The following is a 23,496-nucleotide window of genomic DNA, read 5'->3' as shown; positions in this document are numbered from 1 at the left end:
TGAAAAGCTCATGATTCTGATGCCTTTATTTTTAAGTAATTTCCATTTCAGTTTCCAAAGGGAAGATGTCAATTTCTGAATATCCTGCCTCTTTAAAATGCCTCACAGCTGGGACATCAGAACATTTCGATGCTCAAAATTACACACCTACATTCAGAAATGTAGGCCTTTACCCTCCCCCCTTTAAGATTCTTGAATATGAGCTTAGCTATGTTGGAGAAAGCAATATTTAATTAAAAAGAAAAATGCAAAGAATTTATTACTGAAGATATCATTAATTTACTTGACTTTTGATAGCCAACCCTGCAACACAAGAAAACGTACCTTTGCAGAAGAATGAACTACTTTCAGAAATACGTACAGCCGTCAAAAGGAAGTATATAACCCATTAATGTGTTCTGTATTTCACTCTCTGCCTAATACGTAAGAATGTTAGTTATTTAGATTCCAGCTTCTTTAATTTAAATTGTAGAACTCACATGATTAGTTCTGGGTATTTGCAAACCAGCTCCTGCTGTGCTCTTTATACATTTGCACAGTGAATGATACACATCTGAAATTTAGTCAATGAAAGTTACTAGAAATGGACCTTAAACTGCCTTGACAATGTCTTTTTTGAACAGCATGGGCATGTCTTGATTTTTCACTTAAAATTACTCTCAAAACTACCTCATCCTTAAAAAATATTCATCAACACACTAAAGCTATTTCAGTAAACAGATTAAATAAAGTAGTAAGTTATCATATCATACGAGTTCTCAAAAGCAACATCTCTGCCTCTGTGATGTTTGTAAAGGTAATATGTACAATGAGCCAACTGATACTTTGCTATGCTGAAACATCTAAGAGAATAAACAGAAAATATTATTTTAGTGCACTAAGTGCCCCAAACCACTATGCCCCATCAAGTCAAACCTTTCTATTCCCATACAATACTTAGCAGTGAACAAGCAACACAGAGGAAAACATACTAGGGTAGAATCTTAGCCATAATCTAGATTCTACAAGCTTTTAGACATTAAAAAAAAAAAAAGAAAGCACTTATTTCACATGCCCTGTCTTTCCTTAGAGACAGTGTTCCACAAAGAACACATCTCCGTAATTGAAGAATACAACTAGCTGGATATGAGGCTTAGATCTAGTCCTACACCAGTAGCTCTAGCATGTCCCAATTGCTTTTGCAAAACTCCTTTTGGATTTCACAAATTTAATTCCTGCATATTTCACAGAATCACAATTCTTCTTTCCTATCTGTCAACAGTGTTTCTGCGAATAAGGAACACGAAATATAAAACCTTCCATGTAAGTGTTTAAAAAAAAAAAAAAAGCAGAAATACACTTCAAAGGTGCTCAGCCCTAAACAACTTTCATTAAGTTCAATGGAGATGGAAACACGCTGAAAAATTTTTAAAACCAGCATGCTTGTGCTCCAATTGGGTATCTGATGCTTAGCGAGCCTTTGTTTTTAAGAACTCCGCTTGGAACCTTTCACATATTTACTGTACAAACAGCATAGTAAAAACAATGGGAAACTGCCTTACAGGAACCCCTGTAGAACTTAAAAGCTGTGTGAAGACTGATTACAATACATGTATAGCATTCTCTTCTCAGTCTTTCAGCTTTTTAGCTACATTTTTCAATCAAATAGTTCAGCCTCTTATATGTTTTACTAACTTAGGAAAACACACTCAAATACAGACAGATGGCATTTTATTCAAGAATAATCAACAGCAGGTTTATGATGGCTATTTATTAAAAAAAAAAGAAAAAAAAAAGAAAAAAAAGGCTGTTTCCAAAGTTCATTTGTCTCCACAGTAAAACTCGCAAAGGCTGCAAGACTAGTTCTCTCATCTTTCTCTTCAGAAAGATCTGACTTTGTTTCTTATGTTTCCTCCAGAAAGCTGTACTTAAAAATGTGAAGCAAGCTTGGGCTGCCACGCTTGGATTTGACCTCACCAGATGTAACAGGAAATTACTTGCTAAGTATGTGGGAAAAATAGATGTGTGGAACAGGAGACTAACAAGATTTTCTTTTAAGAGTCACTAAATATTGTAAGTAATTCTCTCTTGTATACTACTCAGGGAGTCTATACCACAAGCTTGAGAAACTCTTGTTTGCTCAGGTTTTAGGAATTATTTCAGTTTTATCTGCTAAGAACAGTATATGCTGTGACAGCTCTAAGGACAAAATGACAGTCTCAATAAAAGGTAAGGGATTCTGTTATGTTGTACAAGCAAAATGGAAGTTTCTTACCAACAGCTTGAGTTCTTCAAGCTAGGTTGTCCAGATGCACATTTATACAAAACTGATCCTATAATCAGCATTGAGTATGGACTTTTTTTTTTTTTTTTGCCTTAGTACTGACAGACAGCCTATCTTGCTTCCTGCGCTGCACTGACCATGGTATGATTCCCTCCACTCCCCCGAGCACACACCATTTTCTCTCATCCTTAAAATCCAGGCTGTCAGGAGATTCTAAGGAAGTAGAAAGGAGAATGAGAAAAGGCAGTGCATGAACAACAAAAATCTAGAATGACACTAGATACTGTAGCAATTTCACTTCTTTCTTGCAGAACTGTCAACATACATGTATTCTTTGTTATAAAGGAAAAAGTAGCACTAAATCAATGGAGATGGTTCCTGGGATCCAGGGTAACAGTGACTGCATATCCAGTGCAGCATCCATCCCAAACAATCATCCAGTGCCTGCAGAGAACTCAGATGCCTGTCTTAAAGAAACCAGGTGTGGAAACATTTTTCCATAAAGCTACGAAACCAAGCAGGGTAGGACAAGCTCTGAAAATTAAAGACAAGGCCCATCTCAATAGGCCACCATCCATTTGATAATTTTTGTATTAAAACTGCTGTTACTTCAAATCTTTCAGCCACGAAGGCAAGCAGCAGTAGAGATTTCATAAGTTTAGTCTTATGCAAGTGAATGTCTTGACACTGATAAAGTGAAATAGGTTATAACAAAATAACCTGCTGCCTAGGAAAAGGGTGGCTTGGCCTACTGCAAGAAGAAAATGGTCTATCTCAACTCAGGGCAATTGAGAAGGGAGCAGAATCGACTGCTGTTTGTGAATGCGGAGGTCATAGACATACAATACAGAGATACCCAAAGCAAAGCATCTGGAACTGAGTGCTTAAGATACCTGTAGGTTATGTCAACACTTACAATCAAAAAGTAATTAGCAGAGCCTGTCAACTTCAGTTATATTACTTTAAGTGAGGTGATCACAACAGATTCCGGCACTCCTATATGATAACAACTAAATTAGAAAAGGCACATTATGTCTGAAAGGTTCACATAAGCACTGCAATATTTTTACACTACACACAGTTCCTTAAGTGCTTAAAAAAAGGTATCATACAACACCAAACTCTAGGGTTTTCTGCCTAGAGAAATACAAGCTTAAATAATAGTAATTCTGCACCTTCTAATCTAAAATCCTTTTCTTCAGGATTGGAAAAGGATGGAGTGCGGTGAGGGTCCTAAGATCACAAAAACTTGGAGCTTTCTATGTTAACACCATAAAAAAACAGTACTAAACCAGAAGAACACCAGCCCAAAGAAAGAGAAGTGCAAGAAACTTTGAAATATTTTAAAATACTATACTACAATAATATTCAATAGAAAAGCAGAAGTATCCCAGCCGAGTGATTTAGGAAGAAACATTCTCTTCTCCACATATTTCAAGCTTACACACTTAACAGCCAAGAAAAATGACTACAAAATAAACCATCTGATCCTGTAAACCATGATTTATATAAGTATTTCTATTAAAGTCAAATTTTCCATCCCATTTTCTCCCTGATGTATTTCCTTCTCCATCAAATATTACACTAAACTTCTACTTCAGATCCACAAGTATCTTTGATACTCTAATATCAAAATGTTTGATTTTTCTTCATTTTATTCTGTTCCTTAATTTGTATTAACAGCTTTCAATCAAGCATCTTAACATATTTTAAATTATCTATAAAAATCTCAATACTTTCACACAATGGAAACACTGATTTTACATATTAAGTACTTTGTCTTAAACTGTAAGAAAATATACACTGTCACAGTAAGACTAAAAGACAACTGAGGGGAGAGCTCATCCCAAGCCTATTATCATATCAAGGTGTCTGGTCTCTAAGAAACCACATTGATGAATTCCATTATACACTTGCAATTTACAAGCATCAATTCATCAATTTGCAAGTCTGCATGAAATGAAGTTCATATACTGATGAAGCAGGTTCAAAGTGAGGTTTTAATCGTCTTACTAAGCAAGAAAGTGTTTTACCTCTGAGCTTCTGAACACACTTTACAGACAGTACACTTGATGATTAAGTCCAATAAAGGGACACCGTCATTTTCAAAGATGAAAATAATGGTCCAGCAGCAGAAAGGTTGAAATGCCTTAATAAAATATCCTACAGGGTTGGAAGAGCTTTGAGTAAGAAAAATCCCTACTGACAGAGCATAGGTCCCCACTGCCAAATCTTTTATGAGAAGACAGAGTAGCTCAGGAACTAAACTCTCAGACAAAGGGCCATAAAGAATTCTTCAGCTTTGTCAGCTTGATACATATGAAGTGACGGATACCTTTGGAATTAATTCAAGTACTAACTATCACATAACTATTATATTTTAATTTTGAAATTAGAAGTACACATTTATTTTAGAACGCTGTGAGTCTACAATTCCAAGTAACTGTTTAACAATAGCGCATTCTATTTCTACAGATGAGGTAATTTTAGAAATAGGACACGAGCACATCTGTATCACCACCACCACAAAATGCTGCTCCAGACCACCTAATAGAAAATGCTTCCATACAGCTGCACTGGACACTTGGGGAACAAGTGATGCAAGATCTGTGTGAAAGAACAATCTGTTTAACATGCAGCAGAGGAGCAGAGGATGCACCTGAACCTTAAGGGTAAAAGAAAAGCTTATGGCATACATCATTTGCAACATGTAAGTATGTTACAGTGACAGTGACCTTTACCAGAGTGCATAACTTAAACTGAAGAGGTAATTTTGCTGACTTTTACATTCTTATTTTCCTTCCTAGTTCTACTAAAGTCATGTTACTTAAACTAAAATCAAAACACCACCATGGCAGGAAAAACACAAGCAACAGAGAGAATGAACACCTTTTAAAAGTAACACTGTGGCATTACACAAAGAGGTCACAAGTACCACAGTTTTAAGAAGTGACACTGTAGGGTTTGGGCCTGAGAAATCCATAAAAGTGTTTTTTGTTTGTTTGTTTTAGAGTGCAGAGGGAAAAGAGGTTTTGGGTTTTTGTTCCCCCTCTACGAAGTCCTATTGTCTCTTTACCTCCCTTCCACTCACCAAATCTAGTTATCAGTGAGCAAAAAGGGAGTACTCTGACCTCTGTATGGCCCAAATCCTACAATATGATATTCTCATGCAGATTTTTATAATTGAGCAAAGCCGAGTTAATATTTAAGGCACTTGGCATAAGCATAAGTTTGTCATATATCAAAATGCAGGGCTGCAGCCATAGTGAATGTTTCTCCTGATAACTCACTAAACAGAACCATCGACTCAGAAGTCATAGTAGAAGAGGTCTTAGGAAAAACGAAGATTAACATGTGTATTATTCTGATGGCAAAAAGGTCTTTTGGCTAGGCTAAGAAGGATCAAAATCTTACACATCTTGAGAAGGCCCACTGTATAAGGCGTCTCTGATATCTAACAGCTAAAGGGCCTTTTAGAATATGTACTCAATTTTTATAATTATCATAACAACTGTAATTTCTTCATTATTCATAAAGAAACATGTCTAATTTATGGAAATAAAACTGCTACATGTAACTATTGATGTTCAAAATACTGATGTTCCTGCAATTAGAATACAGTATATTGCACTGTATTGCTACAGTTAAAAACATTTCATAAGGTGGTATAATGCACATTAAACAAAATCTTAAGATTAGGCAGGCAAATAGTGAAGAACATGAAACAGATGTGAACGTGAAGTTCATACTGCAAAAAAATACCTCCCATCCTGTGAAAGCATGCAAGTTCACCACTACATATTTTCACCTTAAAACACTTTATATATTCAGTGCTTGTTTGAATAAATTACTGTAACTGAAAGCATCCACCAACCATTATGAAACAGAGACGAGGGTACAGAAGGACTTCTGGTCCTAACTGAAGAATGCTTTCACCATACTGAATAATAAAAAGCAGTCAAGAAGAGACAGATGCAAAGGTGACAGAAAAGATATTTCTATGTTTTATTTTTTTGTTTGTTTTTTAAAGCTGGTTAAGACCATCTTGGCAGGAATTTAAGAAAGCCTAGGAGGTTACTTTCGTTGCATGCAAAAGTGAATAAAGTACGTCTGAGGAGTCATTCTGAGGCTGAGGTGAAACTGCTAACACAAACAGGTATTTAAAAATCAACCTAAAAATCATTTTTATATCATGGTTTTCAGCTTGCCTCCATTGAAAAAGCAGAAAAATTGAGAAAGAATTCTGGAATAACTCTCATAGCATCAGTTTAAAATGATTGTAAAAGATTTACTATTATAACATATACTCAAAACTCAGTGACTGCCAGGGGAATTTTTTCAAGTCAAATTATAAGGATAGGAACTCAAGTAACATATAGGGCATCCTAATTTGACATTATCCAAGGGACTTCTTTCACTGGTTCCTGCATTTTCTGTTATTAATTACTACATTTTTGGAATCTTCTTTCCTAACTATGTAAGATAATACTCATTAAAACAAAGGATGCACATCCTTACTAGTTTTAAAGTCTCTTGCACTTGCATAGAATTTCATTTTACAAATAATATGCTAAATCCAAATATAAAGAAACTTCAACATAAAAAAATTGATATAGAGAGTATTTTCCTATCCACAGTGAATAAGTACTTGAAACAGATCTTGACCATTCTGCAAGTCAAATTCAACACCACAAACAAAAACCGAAACAGAACTTTCTTGCTGTAAAATAGAAAAGAGGCAAAGCATGTGAAATAATCAGAACAAAGTACCTAGGCAGTACTGTAACAATGCACCAAACATTAAAATAGTAAGACAAACTGAACATTTTGACTCATTAAACTACAGAAAAGTGCTATATTGTAGAGAATACTGCTTATTAAAAGAGAGCCGTCATCACTCAAACTAAGACAATTGCACATAATCTGCAAATTTACTTAAATTCTTTGTTAACCTTATTAGCTTGTGGTACCACTATCACGAGTACAGATAGCGGCAGGCCTTGGCTATGCACACGCATAGGAGACAACTTTTAAAAGCTATTCTTTCCTGCCTTTCAGAGTTAACTACACAGAAGTAGACTAGACACTGACGTGGTGTTTTTTTGTTTGTTAAGAGTATTAATTCTGACTCACAAATAAGCATGTAATTTTTTAATCTTCTTGCTGCTTTTCCTCCAGTAGAAAATATAATCAAGTACCAGCATTTCAAGCAGGCTGAGAAAACAGTTGCTCTTAGATTTAATAAAGTTATCACATATTGAGATTCTCCTTTCCATTTTCTGAGGCACCAGTATTTGCTATGAGTAAGCAAAATTTTGCATTCCTACCACTCTAACTTGGCCTGCCATTTAATTAAAAAGAGAGCTAGATATATACCATGATACATTGTTTGTTGCAGATGCCACTCTTTCCTGCATAAAGTAGTATGATCTAGACTTTTCCGATATCAGATGTCTGTTGCTTCAGATTCTGCATTGTTCTTCATGCTTTGATTAGTCTAGTTCACCAGTTAAAATACTCAGATTTATTAAAACAAGAAAACCCTTCATTCTCCAACACACCACATTTCATTAGTCCAAGACCCCTATAATTGATGGTAACAAGCTTTAAAACCTTCTTCCTCAAAATTACCTAGATTCACACAGTATTTTTCACCATCTCTGGGCTACAGCTAATTCTCTGTAGACATATCTACTCCCTCAGAATGCTCTGCAATAGAGATACTCAAGATACAGCAAAGACTCAAGTTTATAAATCCATAGGACACAGAAACCATACTTAGATCCATCACTGCACATCTGGAAGCAGCCTAGCCAAGGCTGGGAGCAAGCCTGTGCCCTCTCAGCAGGGGTTACTACCTCCGGTACAGTGCTGTATCTTATATACGGTGCCACTAACCTGTCTCTTGCCTTGAACGGACATGCAGCGAGGGCCTGCACTGGCATCTTGGCACACCCAATGCAGATACATCCTTCGAGACACTGCTTGAGGGGCACACCATGCCCTTCCCATTGGTTGCTTAGGTTTAATCAGACCAGTTAACAGTCTGGAACCCTAAATTTTGGAGCAGTTATCCCCCCTGTTTTACATCATCCTTCCTCTGATTTTTTGCTGTATCACCTACTTTTGTCTGTCTCTTCAGCTTCAACCTTAATACCCCTAGCAGGCTGCTGCAGGGTAATAATCCCTCCTTAAATTCTTCCCCTCACTAGCAACCCGTAAGATGAGTTAAACATTAGCAATGATAAGAGAAGCCAAATCAATTAAATGGAATATGAAAATGGTACAAAAAGGCTAACTGTTTAAGACTATTGTTTTATTTCCATATTTAGTTCTGTATTAAAAAAACATTTTATAACTGCTGGACGTGGTCATAGAATTTCTACTACAGGATGAAAAAAATACAAATAAGAGTTTAAAGCACATACAAAACCCTAGATAGTGAGCAACAAGATCTAAACAGACTCAGATATCCAACCAAAGCAATGTAGATTTCGTCAGTCAATCAACCTCCTCACCTCTCAGCATATGAAAACACTTGTATAAAACTGCACCTGAAGATTAAAATAGTAATACTGCCACGAGAAAATTGTCAGTTTTCAACTGAATGGTTTTCTAGAAATTCCTGCTCCTTGAGAATGTATAACTTCCCCCCACAAAAGGCTTTAATTTGTATCAATTCTATTTAATATGAGCTGAGTTTCAGCAATGTCAGAGGGGTGTAAACTGGCCTTAGCATTCCAGAGGCTCAGTCTGAAAGCACATGACATAGACTGTGGCAAATGAGCCAGAGAAACGCGAAGAAACATGAAGATATAGAAACATGAAGAACAGAAGATAGAAACGAAAGAAAAAGCATAAAAAATGCAGAGGTTGTTAAATTTGCTAAGTATATTCCCATTTGGAATATTCCCATGTGTTATAATTTCTCTTGTTCATAATATATGGTCAATGTGGCAGCAACAGAAGAGAAATCAAGATGATGGTACGAGGAGTCAGAATACAGCACACGAAACAGAAGATCCACAGAGAACTTACTGGTTATTAAATGTGTTAACAAACAATTCCACACAGTCCTTTACAGTCAGCCAGACCATCATTCCTTCATGTTGTTTCAAAAGAAGTCATTTGACCAAAATTTCATTTAGCTCTCAGTATTCTCATTTGTAATTCAACAAATGTACATTTACTTCATGCAATAAAGAATATGAAAAATATATGTTTAGAAAACTCAGTGTCCGTTAAGAAAATAATTGAGAATGTAACACAGGTGATATTTTCATTCTGAATACACCACAACTAAAATTCCAGGCTAACTCCTATGTATTAGAAAAGCTAAAAATAAATCTCTTCTGAAGTTAAATCCTAAAAAAGTTACAGGATCAGAAGTTGTCATGTTCTTATCAAATATCCATTAAAAAATGTTGGGATCTGAGTTTAAAGCAAGAGTCTTATCTACTATTTAACAGATCTGATTTCAGAATCAAGTTAAGTACCAATTAACTGAGCATATGCAATCATGCCAGTATGGCAATTACAAAATATTTGAGTATGGAATTCTTTCTTTGGATTTTTACTTTACCTCTATCATCTATCATTCAGAATCTTTATAGCCTTCTAAGCTACATTTCATCATACGTTATAAGAGTGAAACTGAACAGCCGCAATTGCTGACTGCAATGAACTGCAAGATATTTCTCTACTTAGGACAATTCTGTAATAACCTCTGCTCCTGCCTACGCATACCTGCTCTTTGACTGAAAAAACTTCCAGACATTTCCTATTAAAGAGTCACCTCTTTGCTGTAAAACCACTCATAAAACAAGCCAAAAACACTTACCTGTAAGTAGTGCTAATCACTTTGGAAGGTACTTCTAGTATGCTGAATATACTTAAAAATTAGTTAGGAAGTAATCTATCTTCACACATAAGAGATCTTTATAAGAGCAGAGAATTTAATAAAAAATAGACACAAATTCAAAGAAAATAGCACTTCTCATTTAAAAATGCTCAAGACACTTATTGTACTTCATTAATCCACATTTTAAAACTGTGTGTAAAATATTTTTAAAAGTTATTAAGTAGCATGGAACAAACAGTGCTCATTTTAGCTTTTACATGCCAATTTGTATAACTACAATGATCAAGCTATGAACTCAAATTTCAATCCTATCCAGATCCTACTGAAATAACGGGCATGCTGCCATTGACCTCAGAGCATAAATAATCTTGTCCTTTGTTAGGACAGATTTGTCTAAACTAGCAGAAACTGAAGAATACTGAATACTAAAATTGAATGGATATGATGTTGCCACTAAAAATTAATTTACAACTTGTGTCTTAATTAAAAACACATGCTTTAAACGTATTCTTATACAGAAGTATTCTAATAAAATCTAGCCATAAAGTTGAGCTAAATAGTCCAGACTGATGTTTAAAAAAGGAAGAAAACATGAAAATGTAGTATATATTCATGCGTGGTGAGAGACAGAATTTATGCAACAGATTGCAGACAAAATCCAAAGTTGGTGAAAATCCAAGGTAGAAATTGGCCTAATATGTTTTTCTGGATTGTTGAGAATGAGGAGCACAGCTACTCACTTGCATATGTATTATTCTGCCAGTCATTGTAAGTTGTGAAAATAAAAAGAGCACTGACGCTGTACTCAAGCAAAGGACGGGGGGAGAAAAGAAAAAAAAAAAGAAAAGAAATGCTAGGATTCTACTCAGGCTACTAAGAAAAATTAAAAATGAAAGGATTTTAAACAAGTATTAAAAAAAAAAAAAAAAAAAAAAAAAAAAAAAAAAAGAGGCAAATATGACATTTTGAACTGCTACAAAGTCCTTTCTCAGATATCTGGCCAAGCAGTAACTGAGTGTTCTAACAGATATCCCAAACTATTACCACCAAACATTTCCTGGAAAAACTATCATTTGAATAGTTTTATGACCCTTTGTGAGACTCAGTCAGAAGGTAAATGCCTGAAGAGGGAAATTAAATATATAGATATAGATATAAACTCACACAAAAGTGTTTTTCACTGATTTTTTTCTTCTGCAGTAAACCTAGTGTGTAAAAAGAAAACATTTACTTCTAAGTGACAGCAAGCATTAGTATACCATCCCTATCAACAGAAAATATAGCTTATTTTGATAACTTATCCCAATGCACTTTTAAATTACTGAAGGCTTCATTGGGTCATTTAGACAAAGCCTTAAACTAGGGGCAGCAAGGATTCGTACTGCCCATATTGCGTGCTTGTATATATTCTCAGTTTTCCAGTTCAGGAAACCATTATGATCAGTTCCACTCAGTGCATTTGTTACTCAGTGAGCACATCTTAGAGATGTTTGTGGGAGTACACTCAAAATTTCTGTCTTAAATTGAGAAAGAATGTTTTTTTCTATTTACTCAATATTAAGTATTTCAGTGCATCTAATGCCTAAAAAAAATAAAAAAATCAGCTTTCAGAGCTGTCTCCAGTCAAAATGTGAAAGCCTAAGCTTACTTTCATGAAACTGTCATCTTTCTGGATCTGGCATTAAATAAAACACATCTTGCCCATCTGGAATGGTTTAGGCAAACTCTGGGTATACCTTCCCTCCCTTTCCCCCTCACAAACACGAACTTTATAAAGTAAATAAGAATACACACCTGCTAACCAATATTGGTTACAGCCAACACTGTAAATCAGAGTCAGCTAACTGCATCACAAATTAAAAACAACAGCTTTTTTTAGTGATTAGAAAACATTCTGCTCACATAGTGTGCTTGTTAATTAGTTTCAAATCACCTGCTGGCTGACATTTGCCATGCAATAAGCAGTTTTTCAGATTCACATTCTAGCTACTTTATTGTTCCATGCCAGTTCCTTCAAATACCCCCAAGTCTATTTGATTCCTTTCAGCTACAAAAATCTATTAATAAACTTTAAAGATACAATTTACACCAATCTCTTCCCTCCCAAACCCAAAGAAATTCACAGCTAACAGTAGAAACTTGAATTGCATTTTAGGCCTCATCCTGTTAATGTGTGAAAGAAAAATATATTAAAAAAACTACCACATAAGCGGGAATTATGTAATATGCTGATTGATTTTATTAATGCATATCTAATATCTTTCTATGTTACCTGTATTAACTGATTTATTTTTCTACCATCGTTTCACGGCCTACAGCCTCTCAGCTCACAGAACCACATACAGAAAACTGATAAGGGAAAATTCTATGCTGCTATCTTTGTATATGTTTTTTTCCACACTGAACATGCAAGGTTTCCAATCTTGGAACCCATTTTATCTAAACCAAATAAGTCATTTACATGAAGATCCTGTGTCGCTGTAATGGCTCACAGTTGTTACTACGCTGTATCTCTCAGCCACAGCTTCCCTTTTGTCAATCTTAAAATAGTCATTCCAAAGGAATACCTAAGGAATATCCTTAGGATAGTGAAGACTTACAAAATGTTTTTGACACAACAGTAAGAATGTTGGAACTGTGGGGCTGGGCGTATATCTAGGGCCAATATATGGATTCTGTCAGTGGCTGGTAGCAGATGTCAAGAGAAAAGGGGTACAAGGAACACGGCATGTACAGAAACACTGGGACAGACATTCCTGTTATGTGATGCACCCTGCAAACAGGATCAATTATCTGACTTTTGTCAATCCACTGTAACAGAGTCCTAGACCACTTCAAGGGTTTTTTTCCCCCCCAGAAATAAATCAATTTTGTATATGCAAAGAGATTTTCACTTCAGTTCCCTGAGAACACAGAGGCATGGGAAATCCAGTGTTATTATCTGCACAGAGTGCTTGAAATGTTCCTTGCACTTTAAATATCTGCAGAGACAAGAATGAAGGAAAACAGATCCATCTCTGCTTTTCAGCTCTTTCTTAGAGGAGTAGTCTCACACCTGCAGTCCACAGGACAGTAAGTTGATGGACAATTTTAAGATTGAGCATAAAAAAAAAGGGGGGGGGGAGAGACACTCTCCTGTCAGAAGTCTTAAATTCACTTCAAAGATCTCCAGTAGAAAAATTTGAGAGTCTGCATCACAAGAAAGGGTGAATACCACTTAATGGACTAAGAGTCAATGAGGTAAGAAGCACAGATACAACGGGTAACAGAATTGTTTCTTGAGATCAGAGCCTTTCTCATTAATGGAGTACAGAACTGCAGGATGAGGATTTGAGACAGGGCTTCACGGGAACAGAAATACTTTGTTTGTTCAGATTTATCAGACAAGGTTAGGAAACTGTCCTGACCAAGCAATTTGAGAGCGCCTTTGTACAGAAGAGTCTTTGCAAACAAGTTTTGAAGCCCAGCAAAAGTGGAAAACTGCCTCAGAAAAGGACAACTGCCTCAGAAAACGACAACCTTGGACGTGCAGGAGAAGAGGAACGTGCAGAATTCTCTCTGGCTGTATATCATTAACAAATGCCTTAACTACTACAGGAGCTAATAGGGAAACGTTATCTGTTATTACAGAACAAAAAGAAATTACTAATGAGTAACTAATAAGCACATATTATGTATGAGCAACTGACATGCAAAAGAGCAACTGTGCCCACAAAGCCTACTTCCTTTTAGGACTACTTTGGGACAATGTAACTTCCAAATCATCGCCTGCTGCCTAAAACCCCTAAATAATGTAAAAATGAAAGGCATGATTGAAGTCAGCTTCGCACAGGTATGCAAAATGAAACCAGAAACCTTTTGCCCCTCTCTTGAACCTCTGCAGAGATGCCAAAAAACAATGCAGTTCTTTAGATTACAGACCACAAGATTTACAAGAGTTTAGGACTGCTGCCATATTCATTCTCCCCCCTTGGAAAAAGCATTGTGCTGGGGAAGCACACCTCATGCTCTTATATGAGAGAGAGAGAGCGTACACCTTGCCTCTGAGGGCACATGAACAAGGGAATGACTAACTGAAGCATCGTGAAGTTTCAGGAAGCGAATCTCATCCATGTACAATAAACATCAGCCAGCTCTGTAAATTCTCTCCTTCAGAATTTGAAAAATCCACTGCTTGCATAATTATGCTAATACCTCATGTACGGACTTCAGCAGCGTTGCAAGAGATACGATGCGTGCTAATACCTTTTGTATACATATGGTTTAACGCTAACAGCAGCCATATCACACTGCTTAGCAATACACTTACTGAATTTTAAGTACAGTGGTACCTGGCAAAAGTGTAGGAGTCTGTATTAAGAGAGCTCATTCACTGTCTCACACAAAAATAAACACGTACAAGCCCATTTGAAACTGGAGAAGTAGCAAAATTATACCATCTGTGATAAAACTATACCATCCGTGGCATTACCCATTTTTACTGACACTGCTCTAAGCTACAAGTCAAAATGTATTTGGCTTAACCAATAAAAGCTGACTATGCCCCCAATTCTTTCTTCATGTAAATAGTGATCCCCCCCAAAAGAAGGGCCATCAGTTCAATAGGGCTGCTGAACAAATTGTGGCTGAAGCAGTAAGCTACTTGTAAAGCTAACTCAAGCAGAGTCCAATCCAAGTTAAACATTTCTACAGTTCAAGGTAGAAGTCATTTATTTCAGAAGTTGTATCTACAAAAGAGCATCACTACCATGATAGCAGAGGAGGAAAAAATTTACAGTCTCCAAGAAAATCAAAATTTTACAAAAGAAAATCCTGGGGAGTCTTTTGGGAGGTTTGGAATCAATTACTCCGCTACATAAAGCGCTAAAGCTCCCTCAGACATCTTGATACTTTTGCAGAAAACAGAGGATTTCTTTTTTTCAAAAAGATAAAATAAAGTTTTGATATGTGATACTACCAACAGGAGATGAGATTTCATGCAATTACTTTTAAGCAGCACTCTCTCTCTAAATGAGTAAAGTTCCAAATATTTCTGTTTAGAACACTGGTATCTTAAAAGGGGCACAACTGGTTCCTTAAGATACACATGCGCATCTCAACTTGCCCCTGGAACTTTCTTCTCTATGGGCTGTTTGGTGCCTTTTACTTGGTCTGCAGACATACCAGCAGTAAAATTAATAGCTATGGATATTCCCTCCCAGCAGGAAAAGAGTCTACCTCCACAAAGTTTATACAGTCACATATGTTATTTGGAAAAACAGCTATTTAGTACCTGGACAGAAGAAACTATTCATCCTGAGCTATAAAGAAATGAAATATTAAAGATCCCTTAGGGTGTAAAAGAAAAGACACGTTTTTGAATTTTGTTATCCTCCACCACCTATTACAAACTAATGCAGAAAGCAAGAGGACACCTTTGGCCCTCACCATTGTGCATGACAAGAAATAGTTTTGTTTGTAATATATGCACTTACAAATTAACGGAGGCATTGTTGAGGAATTCCATGATTTAAAAGTACCAGGAACATAAAATGATGTACGCTTTTAGCAGTTTTCCTACTTTACTATCTTTAGGGTCAAGTAAAAGAATCAATCGATTGAAATGGGAGAGAAGCTGGGATAAATGTTCTTCATATTATAATGTATATTGTGGCCTCTGAAGTTTTGTGTTTGTAAGGTAAACTATTTAGACCATATTTCCCAGGGAGTTTCTGAAGAAAGAGAACAGTCAGGAGGCTATCAAACAAGGTTTTATAAAATCAACAAATATACAAGAACTAAATTTAAATTGGCAAACTGGTACTTTGGGGTGGGGTGGGGGGATACACACTCTCAAAACTTACACCAAGTTTTAAAGTGACAAATTAGAGAACCTGACATTGTGATAAAAAGTGAGATTATCACATTTGTGATACCAGTACAGGACCAAATACACAGATCAATTTTTGTATACCAAGGTACTGAAGAGGTAAGAGAATCATACGTTTTCACCCTGTTTTTGTTATCGTTTTAATATCAAAGAGAGTTTAAGGATCGACTAGGTTTACTTAAAATTAAAGTCACTTCATAGAAAAAAAGATGACACTGTCCAAACAGCATTACAGTATTAACCTATTTCTTAATTAAAATTTGTCAGTTTAGCGCTTTCCTTCCCCCCCCCCCCAAGAACCCTATTTAATATTTTACCCTGTAATTATCTAATGTTTGAGACTTAAATATAGTCTCTAACAAAAAAGTCCAGGTGAAATTTCAAATAATGAGCTCTAAAACAAAATCCAGCTCTCTTCGTTTTAATACCTTCATTCAATCACAGTCTTACATTGTGATCACATAAGACATTCAACTTGATTTAAAACTCAGAAAATACAAACAAAAGTTCTGAAGTAAGCTGACAAAGGCAGAAGCAGAGCATCATTCACAAAAGTATTATCGGTGTTCTGGGTAATTGCTCATCATATTACACAGAGTCACTGCATACCCTAGGACTCTGCAATAAGCACCCTATGGAAGGCCTATTACCTATCCTTGGTTCACATTATCAGAACATGTCTAATTTTTATTGATTTTAGAGATGCTCAGAAGCTCATCAGTAAAACTGGAGGAAGATGGTTCTGCTGCCACTGCATCAGGAAATGCTCTAATTATCTTTTTTTTCCTGCCTACAGCATAACACTGGCAGCATTGAAAAAGCAAAATCCACAGTCCCAAAATTCACTGTCACAAGTAGAGAATGCAAGTTATTTTTGTTACTGTATTTGTGCAAGTAATACTATCCTTTTTGCTCTCTTAATTGGGAATCTAGCCCTTATTTGGACCAGTCACTTATCTGCCTCATGTCTTTTAAGCAGCTAAGAAGTCTTCTGCAGTCCCCCAGCCACCTCGTAAGAGAGGCTCTGCAGGACTATGGCACACAAGCCCATACACCAGGCTGCCTGGTAGGCTCTAGTTCAGAGACCAGAGGCTCAGCTGGCATGGTAACATTGTCTCTGTGGGACTGGGGGCAGTCACTTGGGCACAACTCCATGCCAGTGAAGCTACCTGGCTTTGGACTACAGAAGTACCCTAACTGCCCACAGGACATCAGCACCCATAATGCTACTTTTTCCCAGATTACAGCACACCATCTCTGAAAGTACCACATAGGAAAGCTATCTGCTGCAAAGAAAAGCTGAGGTGTTGTCTTTATTTGCATGTATGAAGATACTCTGACTCCTTTTCTGAACAGCTTTGCACCAAATTTCAGATAAAGACCACTACAAGTGGGAACTAAAGTACTCATCTAGGTTAGGTAACATTTTCATATAAATTGATTACTTACGAAAAATACAGTTCTGATCAACACAGAACTATTCGTAAAGTTGAACTGAAACTTCCCCACTTTCCTTAAGATAGTAACATATACAATGACCATAACAAAAACGGTTCCAGTGTCAAATTCAATGAAAATGTAAATACTACACAAAAGCAGAGCAGCATCAACAGGAGATTCAGCAAACTACTTTCAAAACTCTGTATTACAGTGGCTAAAAAAATAATCTTGAATTTGGTAATATAGGTTCAAATTCCTTCAAACAGAAGAGGTTGTTGAAGAACTCTCCAACATGTCATGAGTTTAAAGCACTAACTCCACCCTTTTCTTGTACCTACAATGCATTAATTCTAGTTCATCACGTAGATGTCCAAAAAAGAATGGAATCAATTTTTCTCCACTATTACATTTTGATTTATTTAAAATTGATGTCTTCACTGATTCCAGCCCAAAACAAAACAAAAAAATTTCCATTTTTGACATATGCTGACAATTTATTAGTAGAGTCAGGATAGTTAACAATTTCAGTAAGAGTGTGATTATTCTATTCAAATTGTTTCATGCAGCCTTTGGGATTATTTCCCTAAGTTAATAATAATTATACTAAATAAATGAAAGAAACATTCCATCAAGAAAGCAAATATAACTGAACTTAAAAGTCCAGCAATGCTTTCAAACACAAGTTTTACTAATCTGTTGTTACTGCATTGAGAGGCTTTGTTTATTTAAAATAGATATATATTTAGAAGTGTAAACAGTTACTTTTATAACTCTTACATCCTTTAAATTAGCATACACAACTCCTTCAGAAACTTTGTAGCACACTAGATAATTAAATAATAAGCCCCCCCCCCCCATAGTAAGGTCTTTAATATTCACTCCTTATCATTGAAAAACTATCACTTTCAATGGAAATTGTTCACACATTCTGGAAACTTGCTCCTATGGAAATTAAAGGCCATACTAACATTGATTTAAGCCATGACCTGGAACACAGATCTGTTCATATTGGTGCTAGGAACATCCTACCAAAACAGGAGAGTCAGTATAGAATATTTGGTAGTAAAACACATTTGAGCAGAACAGTGGAAAAAAAAGAAATAACTGTGCTCTGCAGTGCCAGAATAACACTAAATCTCAAGTTATTCAGCTACACTAGTAGAAATTCAGCTTTACCAACGCAGCTCATATATACTGGGAAGCTTCAGATGCAGTCATACCACCAACAGATTATAATTTTTCACTCTGGGACTAAATTATGCCAGTAGAAGTCTGATGTGTAGCCACAGCTGTAAACATCTATTTAATTTCAAATATGTAAGCAGCCCTAGTGAAGTTAATGGGACTACTTGTATGCATAAAAATGAACAGAGGTCTTTGCAAAAAATCAAGACCTTAGACTGTAACCGCATTTTATTCTGAATTTTATTCCATTTTTTTAAAATATTGAGACTTTTTAAAAAAGCTTACTGTATTAAAACAGCTCTCTAAACTCTGAGATTTAATCATTCTAGTTATTATATGTTGTCATTAGCACTACATAGTAACAATTATATTTAAAATATGAACATAAAAATACATAGAAGTTTATTAGCTTTCCTTTCCATTGCAAAAAATTGTTCCTTTCAAAAAAACCACCACCACCCCAAAAAATGCAACCACTATAACACCTGTTATGCACAACTCCAAGAAAGACTGATTATTTTAATCACCATTTTAAAAATTTCTGCAGTGAACATAATGATTCCACAGACAAGTCACATACAGAGCAGTACAGAAATTTTCCTGGAAAACAAATTACAATAAAAAGATCCCAACCCGAATTTGTGCTGCTGCACCTACTGCCACTTTAATATGTACAGGAAGAAAAGAATACTGTCCTTCAGCAACTGAAAACAAATCTCCTAATAAAGTACCGTTGCTTACCCACAACTATAAACAGCAATACGCTGATGTCTACCAGGATTGCAAGATTACAGAGCAAGCATTGTTGAATCAGTAACAGTGGAGTACAGGCAAATGTGCACATACTCAGGTTTTGAAAGTAGCTATTGAAAATGACTGTTCTCATCTTAATCTCCTCATAAGATTACCTACCAATTATATTATTTTAAAACTAGCCTCCATATAAAAGTAAAAACAAAACTACAGAAAGAAAATAAAATAAACACAATACTTATAATGACCATACCTAGTAATAAGAACCGCATTATCATGGTGGGCAATCCCATTTTCTGGAATGGTGTTTCCATCACTTTGGTGGGAGAGAATGGATTTCTGCCACTTACAGAAGCTATCGAGGGACTTGTCTGCATGGTGGTTTATCTCCAAGTTTGGCTGCAATACAACATGCATACCAGAAATGTTCCAAACAAATTACTAAGGTCAGTTGTTAAGCCTTCTGAAGACTAAAATGGGACTATAATTAGAAGCAGTGGTTTCTAGGAATAACCTTTTCTTGCCAAATTTTATCTGTGTAAAATCTGACCCAAAGTTCAGTTGTGTATTACTGAACAGGCATTCTTTCTGCTTCAACTTTAATAATGATTATGTCAATACAAAAAAATTCAGAATATCAAGATACAGAGCTAAAAATAAAACTGACATCCCTGAAGGTGTATTAACATTCACCTGAAGTAGTGAACAGGTATCTTTGAGATGGCACGTGAGGAAATATTCCTTCGAACTGTTTTATCTTGATTAAAGTAGTGAAAGATTATAAGACAGCTTTTATATACAAATGCAGCCATTTCAAGCAATAACTAGACGAAATCTATAATATTATGCAATAGAGTGCCTTGTATTTCCAGGGATATAAAATGTAAGCACAACAACTCTTACCTGATCTTCAGTGAGGACAATTAAACGAGTCACTATAATATTCACAACGTTTCCTAGACTGGAATCACGATAAAGTTTGGCAACCTGACCTCCAGAAAATAAGAAAAGGCACAAAGTCAGACAAGAAACACTATTCGTTTCGTGACTAAAAATTAATCTATCTTCCTGCTAAATATAATCTCATAATGTTAATTATCATTACCATCTGAGTAAGAACTCTTTTTGGACCAACAAACGACCATTTGGTAAAACGAAATTTTTCCATCATCTCTTTCAATAAAAACTGTTTCTATCTTGTTTCATAATTCATCCATGATAAGGAGCATTTAGGGTCTCAGTTTAAACAGAAGAATAAAACTGTATAATCTCTCAATGTAATTATATGAATTTAAAATTAAAGACAAACAAAAATTAAAAGTCATCACAGCACACTTCTTGACAGAAACAGTACTGCATTTTTTCCACAATACTAGTATTTGCTATATTTCAACTATTAATTCCTGCAAGCTGATACATATTTTAAGGCATTATTCATGCCAGTAAATAAACTCAACATTGTATAGTTACTTATCATTTCAGAACATGCAAATTACAGGCATGAGAGCGAACAAACACAGAGAGGGATCAAACTTACAATATTCATTACACTCAAAATGTAATGCTCAATGTCTTTGCGACCGTGGTATCCCACCATCATTTTGTCTGCTACTACCAGCGTCTCCACAAACCGTTCAAGGCTTACTGATCTCTTCTGCCGACTGTGACTACTTAATGTGTCATTGACTGGAAGTGAAGTTGGAAAAGCAGATGCATCACTCATCCACCAAGGCTTACTGCTTCTTGTGAGGTCTTCTAGGAACCAAAATAATTAAACACTTCAGACGGGTCCCTACTAAAACTAGTGCAAATACAGCTGTTTTATGTTGAGATTATAATCTTAAAGTTTATGAAAACAACAAGCCTTTCCTGAGGCAAGGGAAAATTAAATCTATTTGCTAAATATATATACATACATACATATATATATATATATATATACACACACACAAATACACACACACACGCACATATACACTTGATTTTAAAACAACATATAATGGGGAAAAAAAATCTTTGTTATAAGGTAGGGTTTCATTCTCAGCTTTCCTCAGTATGGTTTAGGGTGATAAATCAACATAATCTCTTAAAAGATCTGATCCTGCACAGCTATGTTAATATTAAAGATTAATTATAGTTAAGCATGATACAATTCAGGATTATAAAGCTAAGAACAAGACTGCTACAATATTCAGAAAAAACATACTGGAAACCAGAAAAACAAAATTAAGGTAAAAGGAATCAAAACATACTAAGGAATTAAACATTCTGATAGTGCACCAGAAAAGCTATTTCCCTGCTGTGAAATTATACAATTATCAGCCAAATAGGATTACTGCATAATAGTATTTGGCCAAACAAATTATTACTTCTTTTTAAAAAGCAATTATATATTATTTACTTCATGAATTAACTATAACGGGAAACTTTAAATGGTCTAACACAGGATAATTTTATAGTTATTTCTAACATTAAATTCAATTCAAACACATTGATTCTTGTACTTGTAAAATTCAAATAAATATATTTTGCTATAGAAAAATCAGCATTTGTATGTGGACTGAATATGAAAAATCCAAACAGTTACAATTATAAGCAAAATAAAACTCTATAAATTTTTATTTGAATTTCTGGCCTCAATACACAATTGAATCTCCCTCCTCCTCTGCAAAACTGACTTTTTTATTGCCATTTTTATTACCCATTTTCCACACAGATCCACACTGATCTCAAGCTTCAGTGTATTCAAGTACATAATTAGGCCCCCTTTCCCTAAGTAGGATTACAAAATACGTGTTCTTTCTAGTTGTGAATGAACATGAGAACATTACAAGTTAAATATATTCTTAAATTGGCTTAATAAGGACTACTCATGTGACTAATACCAGAGGTACATCCTTATCTCTACTAAAGCCAGTTCAATTAAGAACCGGCTGAGATAGGCCTAATACCTTCTGTGAAAAACGAAAGCTCTACGCAATTCAGCTACACACCCTATTTTCAAAGGGCAATAACTACAGTACAAAGGGTGTATGTTCAGGTCAAAACTCTGTATACGAAGCTTCATCATTCCCACTGTAGTGCTGTTTCATAATTTCTAAGTCCACAGTGTTGGCTTCAAAAGCTGTGTATTTTAGGAAAGTTTAAAAATTAAAATAAACCAGGTAATTGACAAAATGACAGTAAAAATCCTCATCATTCTGCAAGCCTTAATAAGATTAAACACATTCTAAAAAAATAGTATGGGGTATTTAAGTCTTCTGATGATTTTGTAATCAATAGCTTTTTCCATTATTTTTCATCTCTGTTCTAGGAATTCCAAAGTCACTTTAATTGTTCAAAGATCTTAATCTCACCAAAGCAGTTATTTAGGAATGTCTGGAATTTTCTCTTACAACTTCTGTAGTAAAATAAAAAAGAACACTTGGTCCATATTCAAATAACAAATGTTGATGTTTGAGGACTTCTGATGCTCCTACAATGCTAAAATTACTTTATAAACACAATATTATTTCCACATTCATTCATAATTTTTCACTTTTAAAGATGCAAATCTGCTTCATAGATCTGAAAAATTGATGAGCTCATGCAGAAATCTTTCAGAAAAAAATACCATTCTTTTGGACTCATCCTGATAGCATCTTTCAAGCAAAGGTCTGAGAAGACTTCACAAAAACAAACATTTTTCCTTTTCTTTTTTTTTTTTCAAATAGAGAAAGTTAGAATTTAGCTAGTTTGATAAGCAACAGAAAAGTTGAAAATACTCCTGAGTACTCAGCCTCATACTCCATGAGCTGTTGATACTTTTATTTTAAACATGCTAAATAAAACTGATATAGAATTTTCTTTAAAAAGCTAAAACATTTCAACAAAACTTTGCAACATACTTAAAATATTTTGGGGGCAAATTATGTCATTTTCCTCCATATTCCTAGTTGAAAAAATCCCTTTAAACTAGTATTAAGATTGAACATCGGTATCAGTAAGTCAAAAAAAACCACACACACACAACAACAAAATCAGAAAAAACACTGTAGTTATCTCCAAAGTAAATATTAAAAAAAAGCAAGAAATTTAGTTTTAAATCACAACTGAAAAAAAATCCAAATGTGTGCAGACACGGGG

General features: G+C 35.2%; 1 protein-coding gene across 9 annotated transcripts in view; it reads right to left on the bottom strand.

The window, feature by feature from the left end:
- The window catches only part of LOC135325065 (A disintegrin and metalloproteinase with thrombospondin motifs 6), a 163,885-nt gene that overhangs the window by 122,042 nt on the left and 18,347 nt on the right, over positions 1-23,496 (bottom strand). For 8 of the 9 annotated variants that reach the window (XM_064502512.1, XM_064502513.1, XM_064502514.1 and 5 more), the window contains 3 exons: positions 20,909-21,126; positions 20,275-20,358; positions 19,625-19,770 (listed from right to left, as the gene is read on the bottom strand). In XM_064502512.1, coding sequence (XP_064358582.1) covers positions 19,625-19,770; positions 20,275-20,358; positions 20,909-21,126 — 448 coding nt within the window. The remainder of the gene's footprint in view (positions 1-19,624; positions 19,771-20,274; positions 20,359-20,908; positions 21,127-23,496) is intronic. The other variant, XM_064502518.1, reaches the window with a different exon arrangement.

Source organism: Dromaius novaehollandiae, chromosome Z (assembly GCF_036370855.1).
Source record: "Dromaius novaehollandiae isolate bDroNov1 chromosome Z, bDroNov1.hap1, whole genome shotgun sequence".
NCBI lineage: Eukaryota > Metazoa > Chordata > Aves > Casuariiformes > Dromaiidae > Dromaius > Dromaius novaehollandiae.
This window is presented reverse-complemented; position numbering and strand designations above follow the sequence as displayed.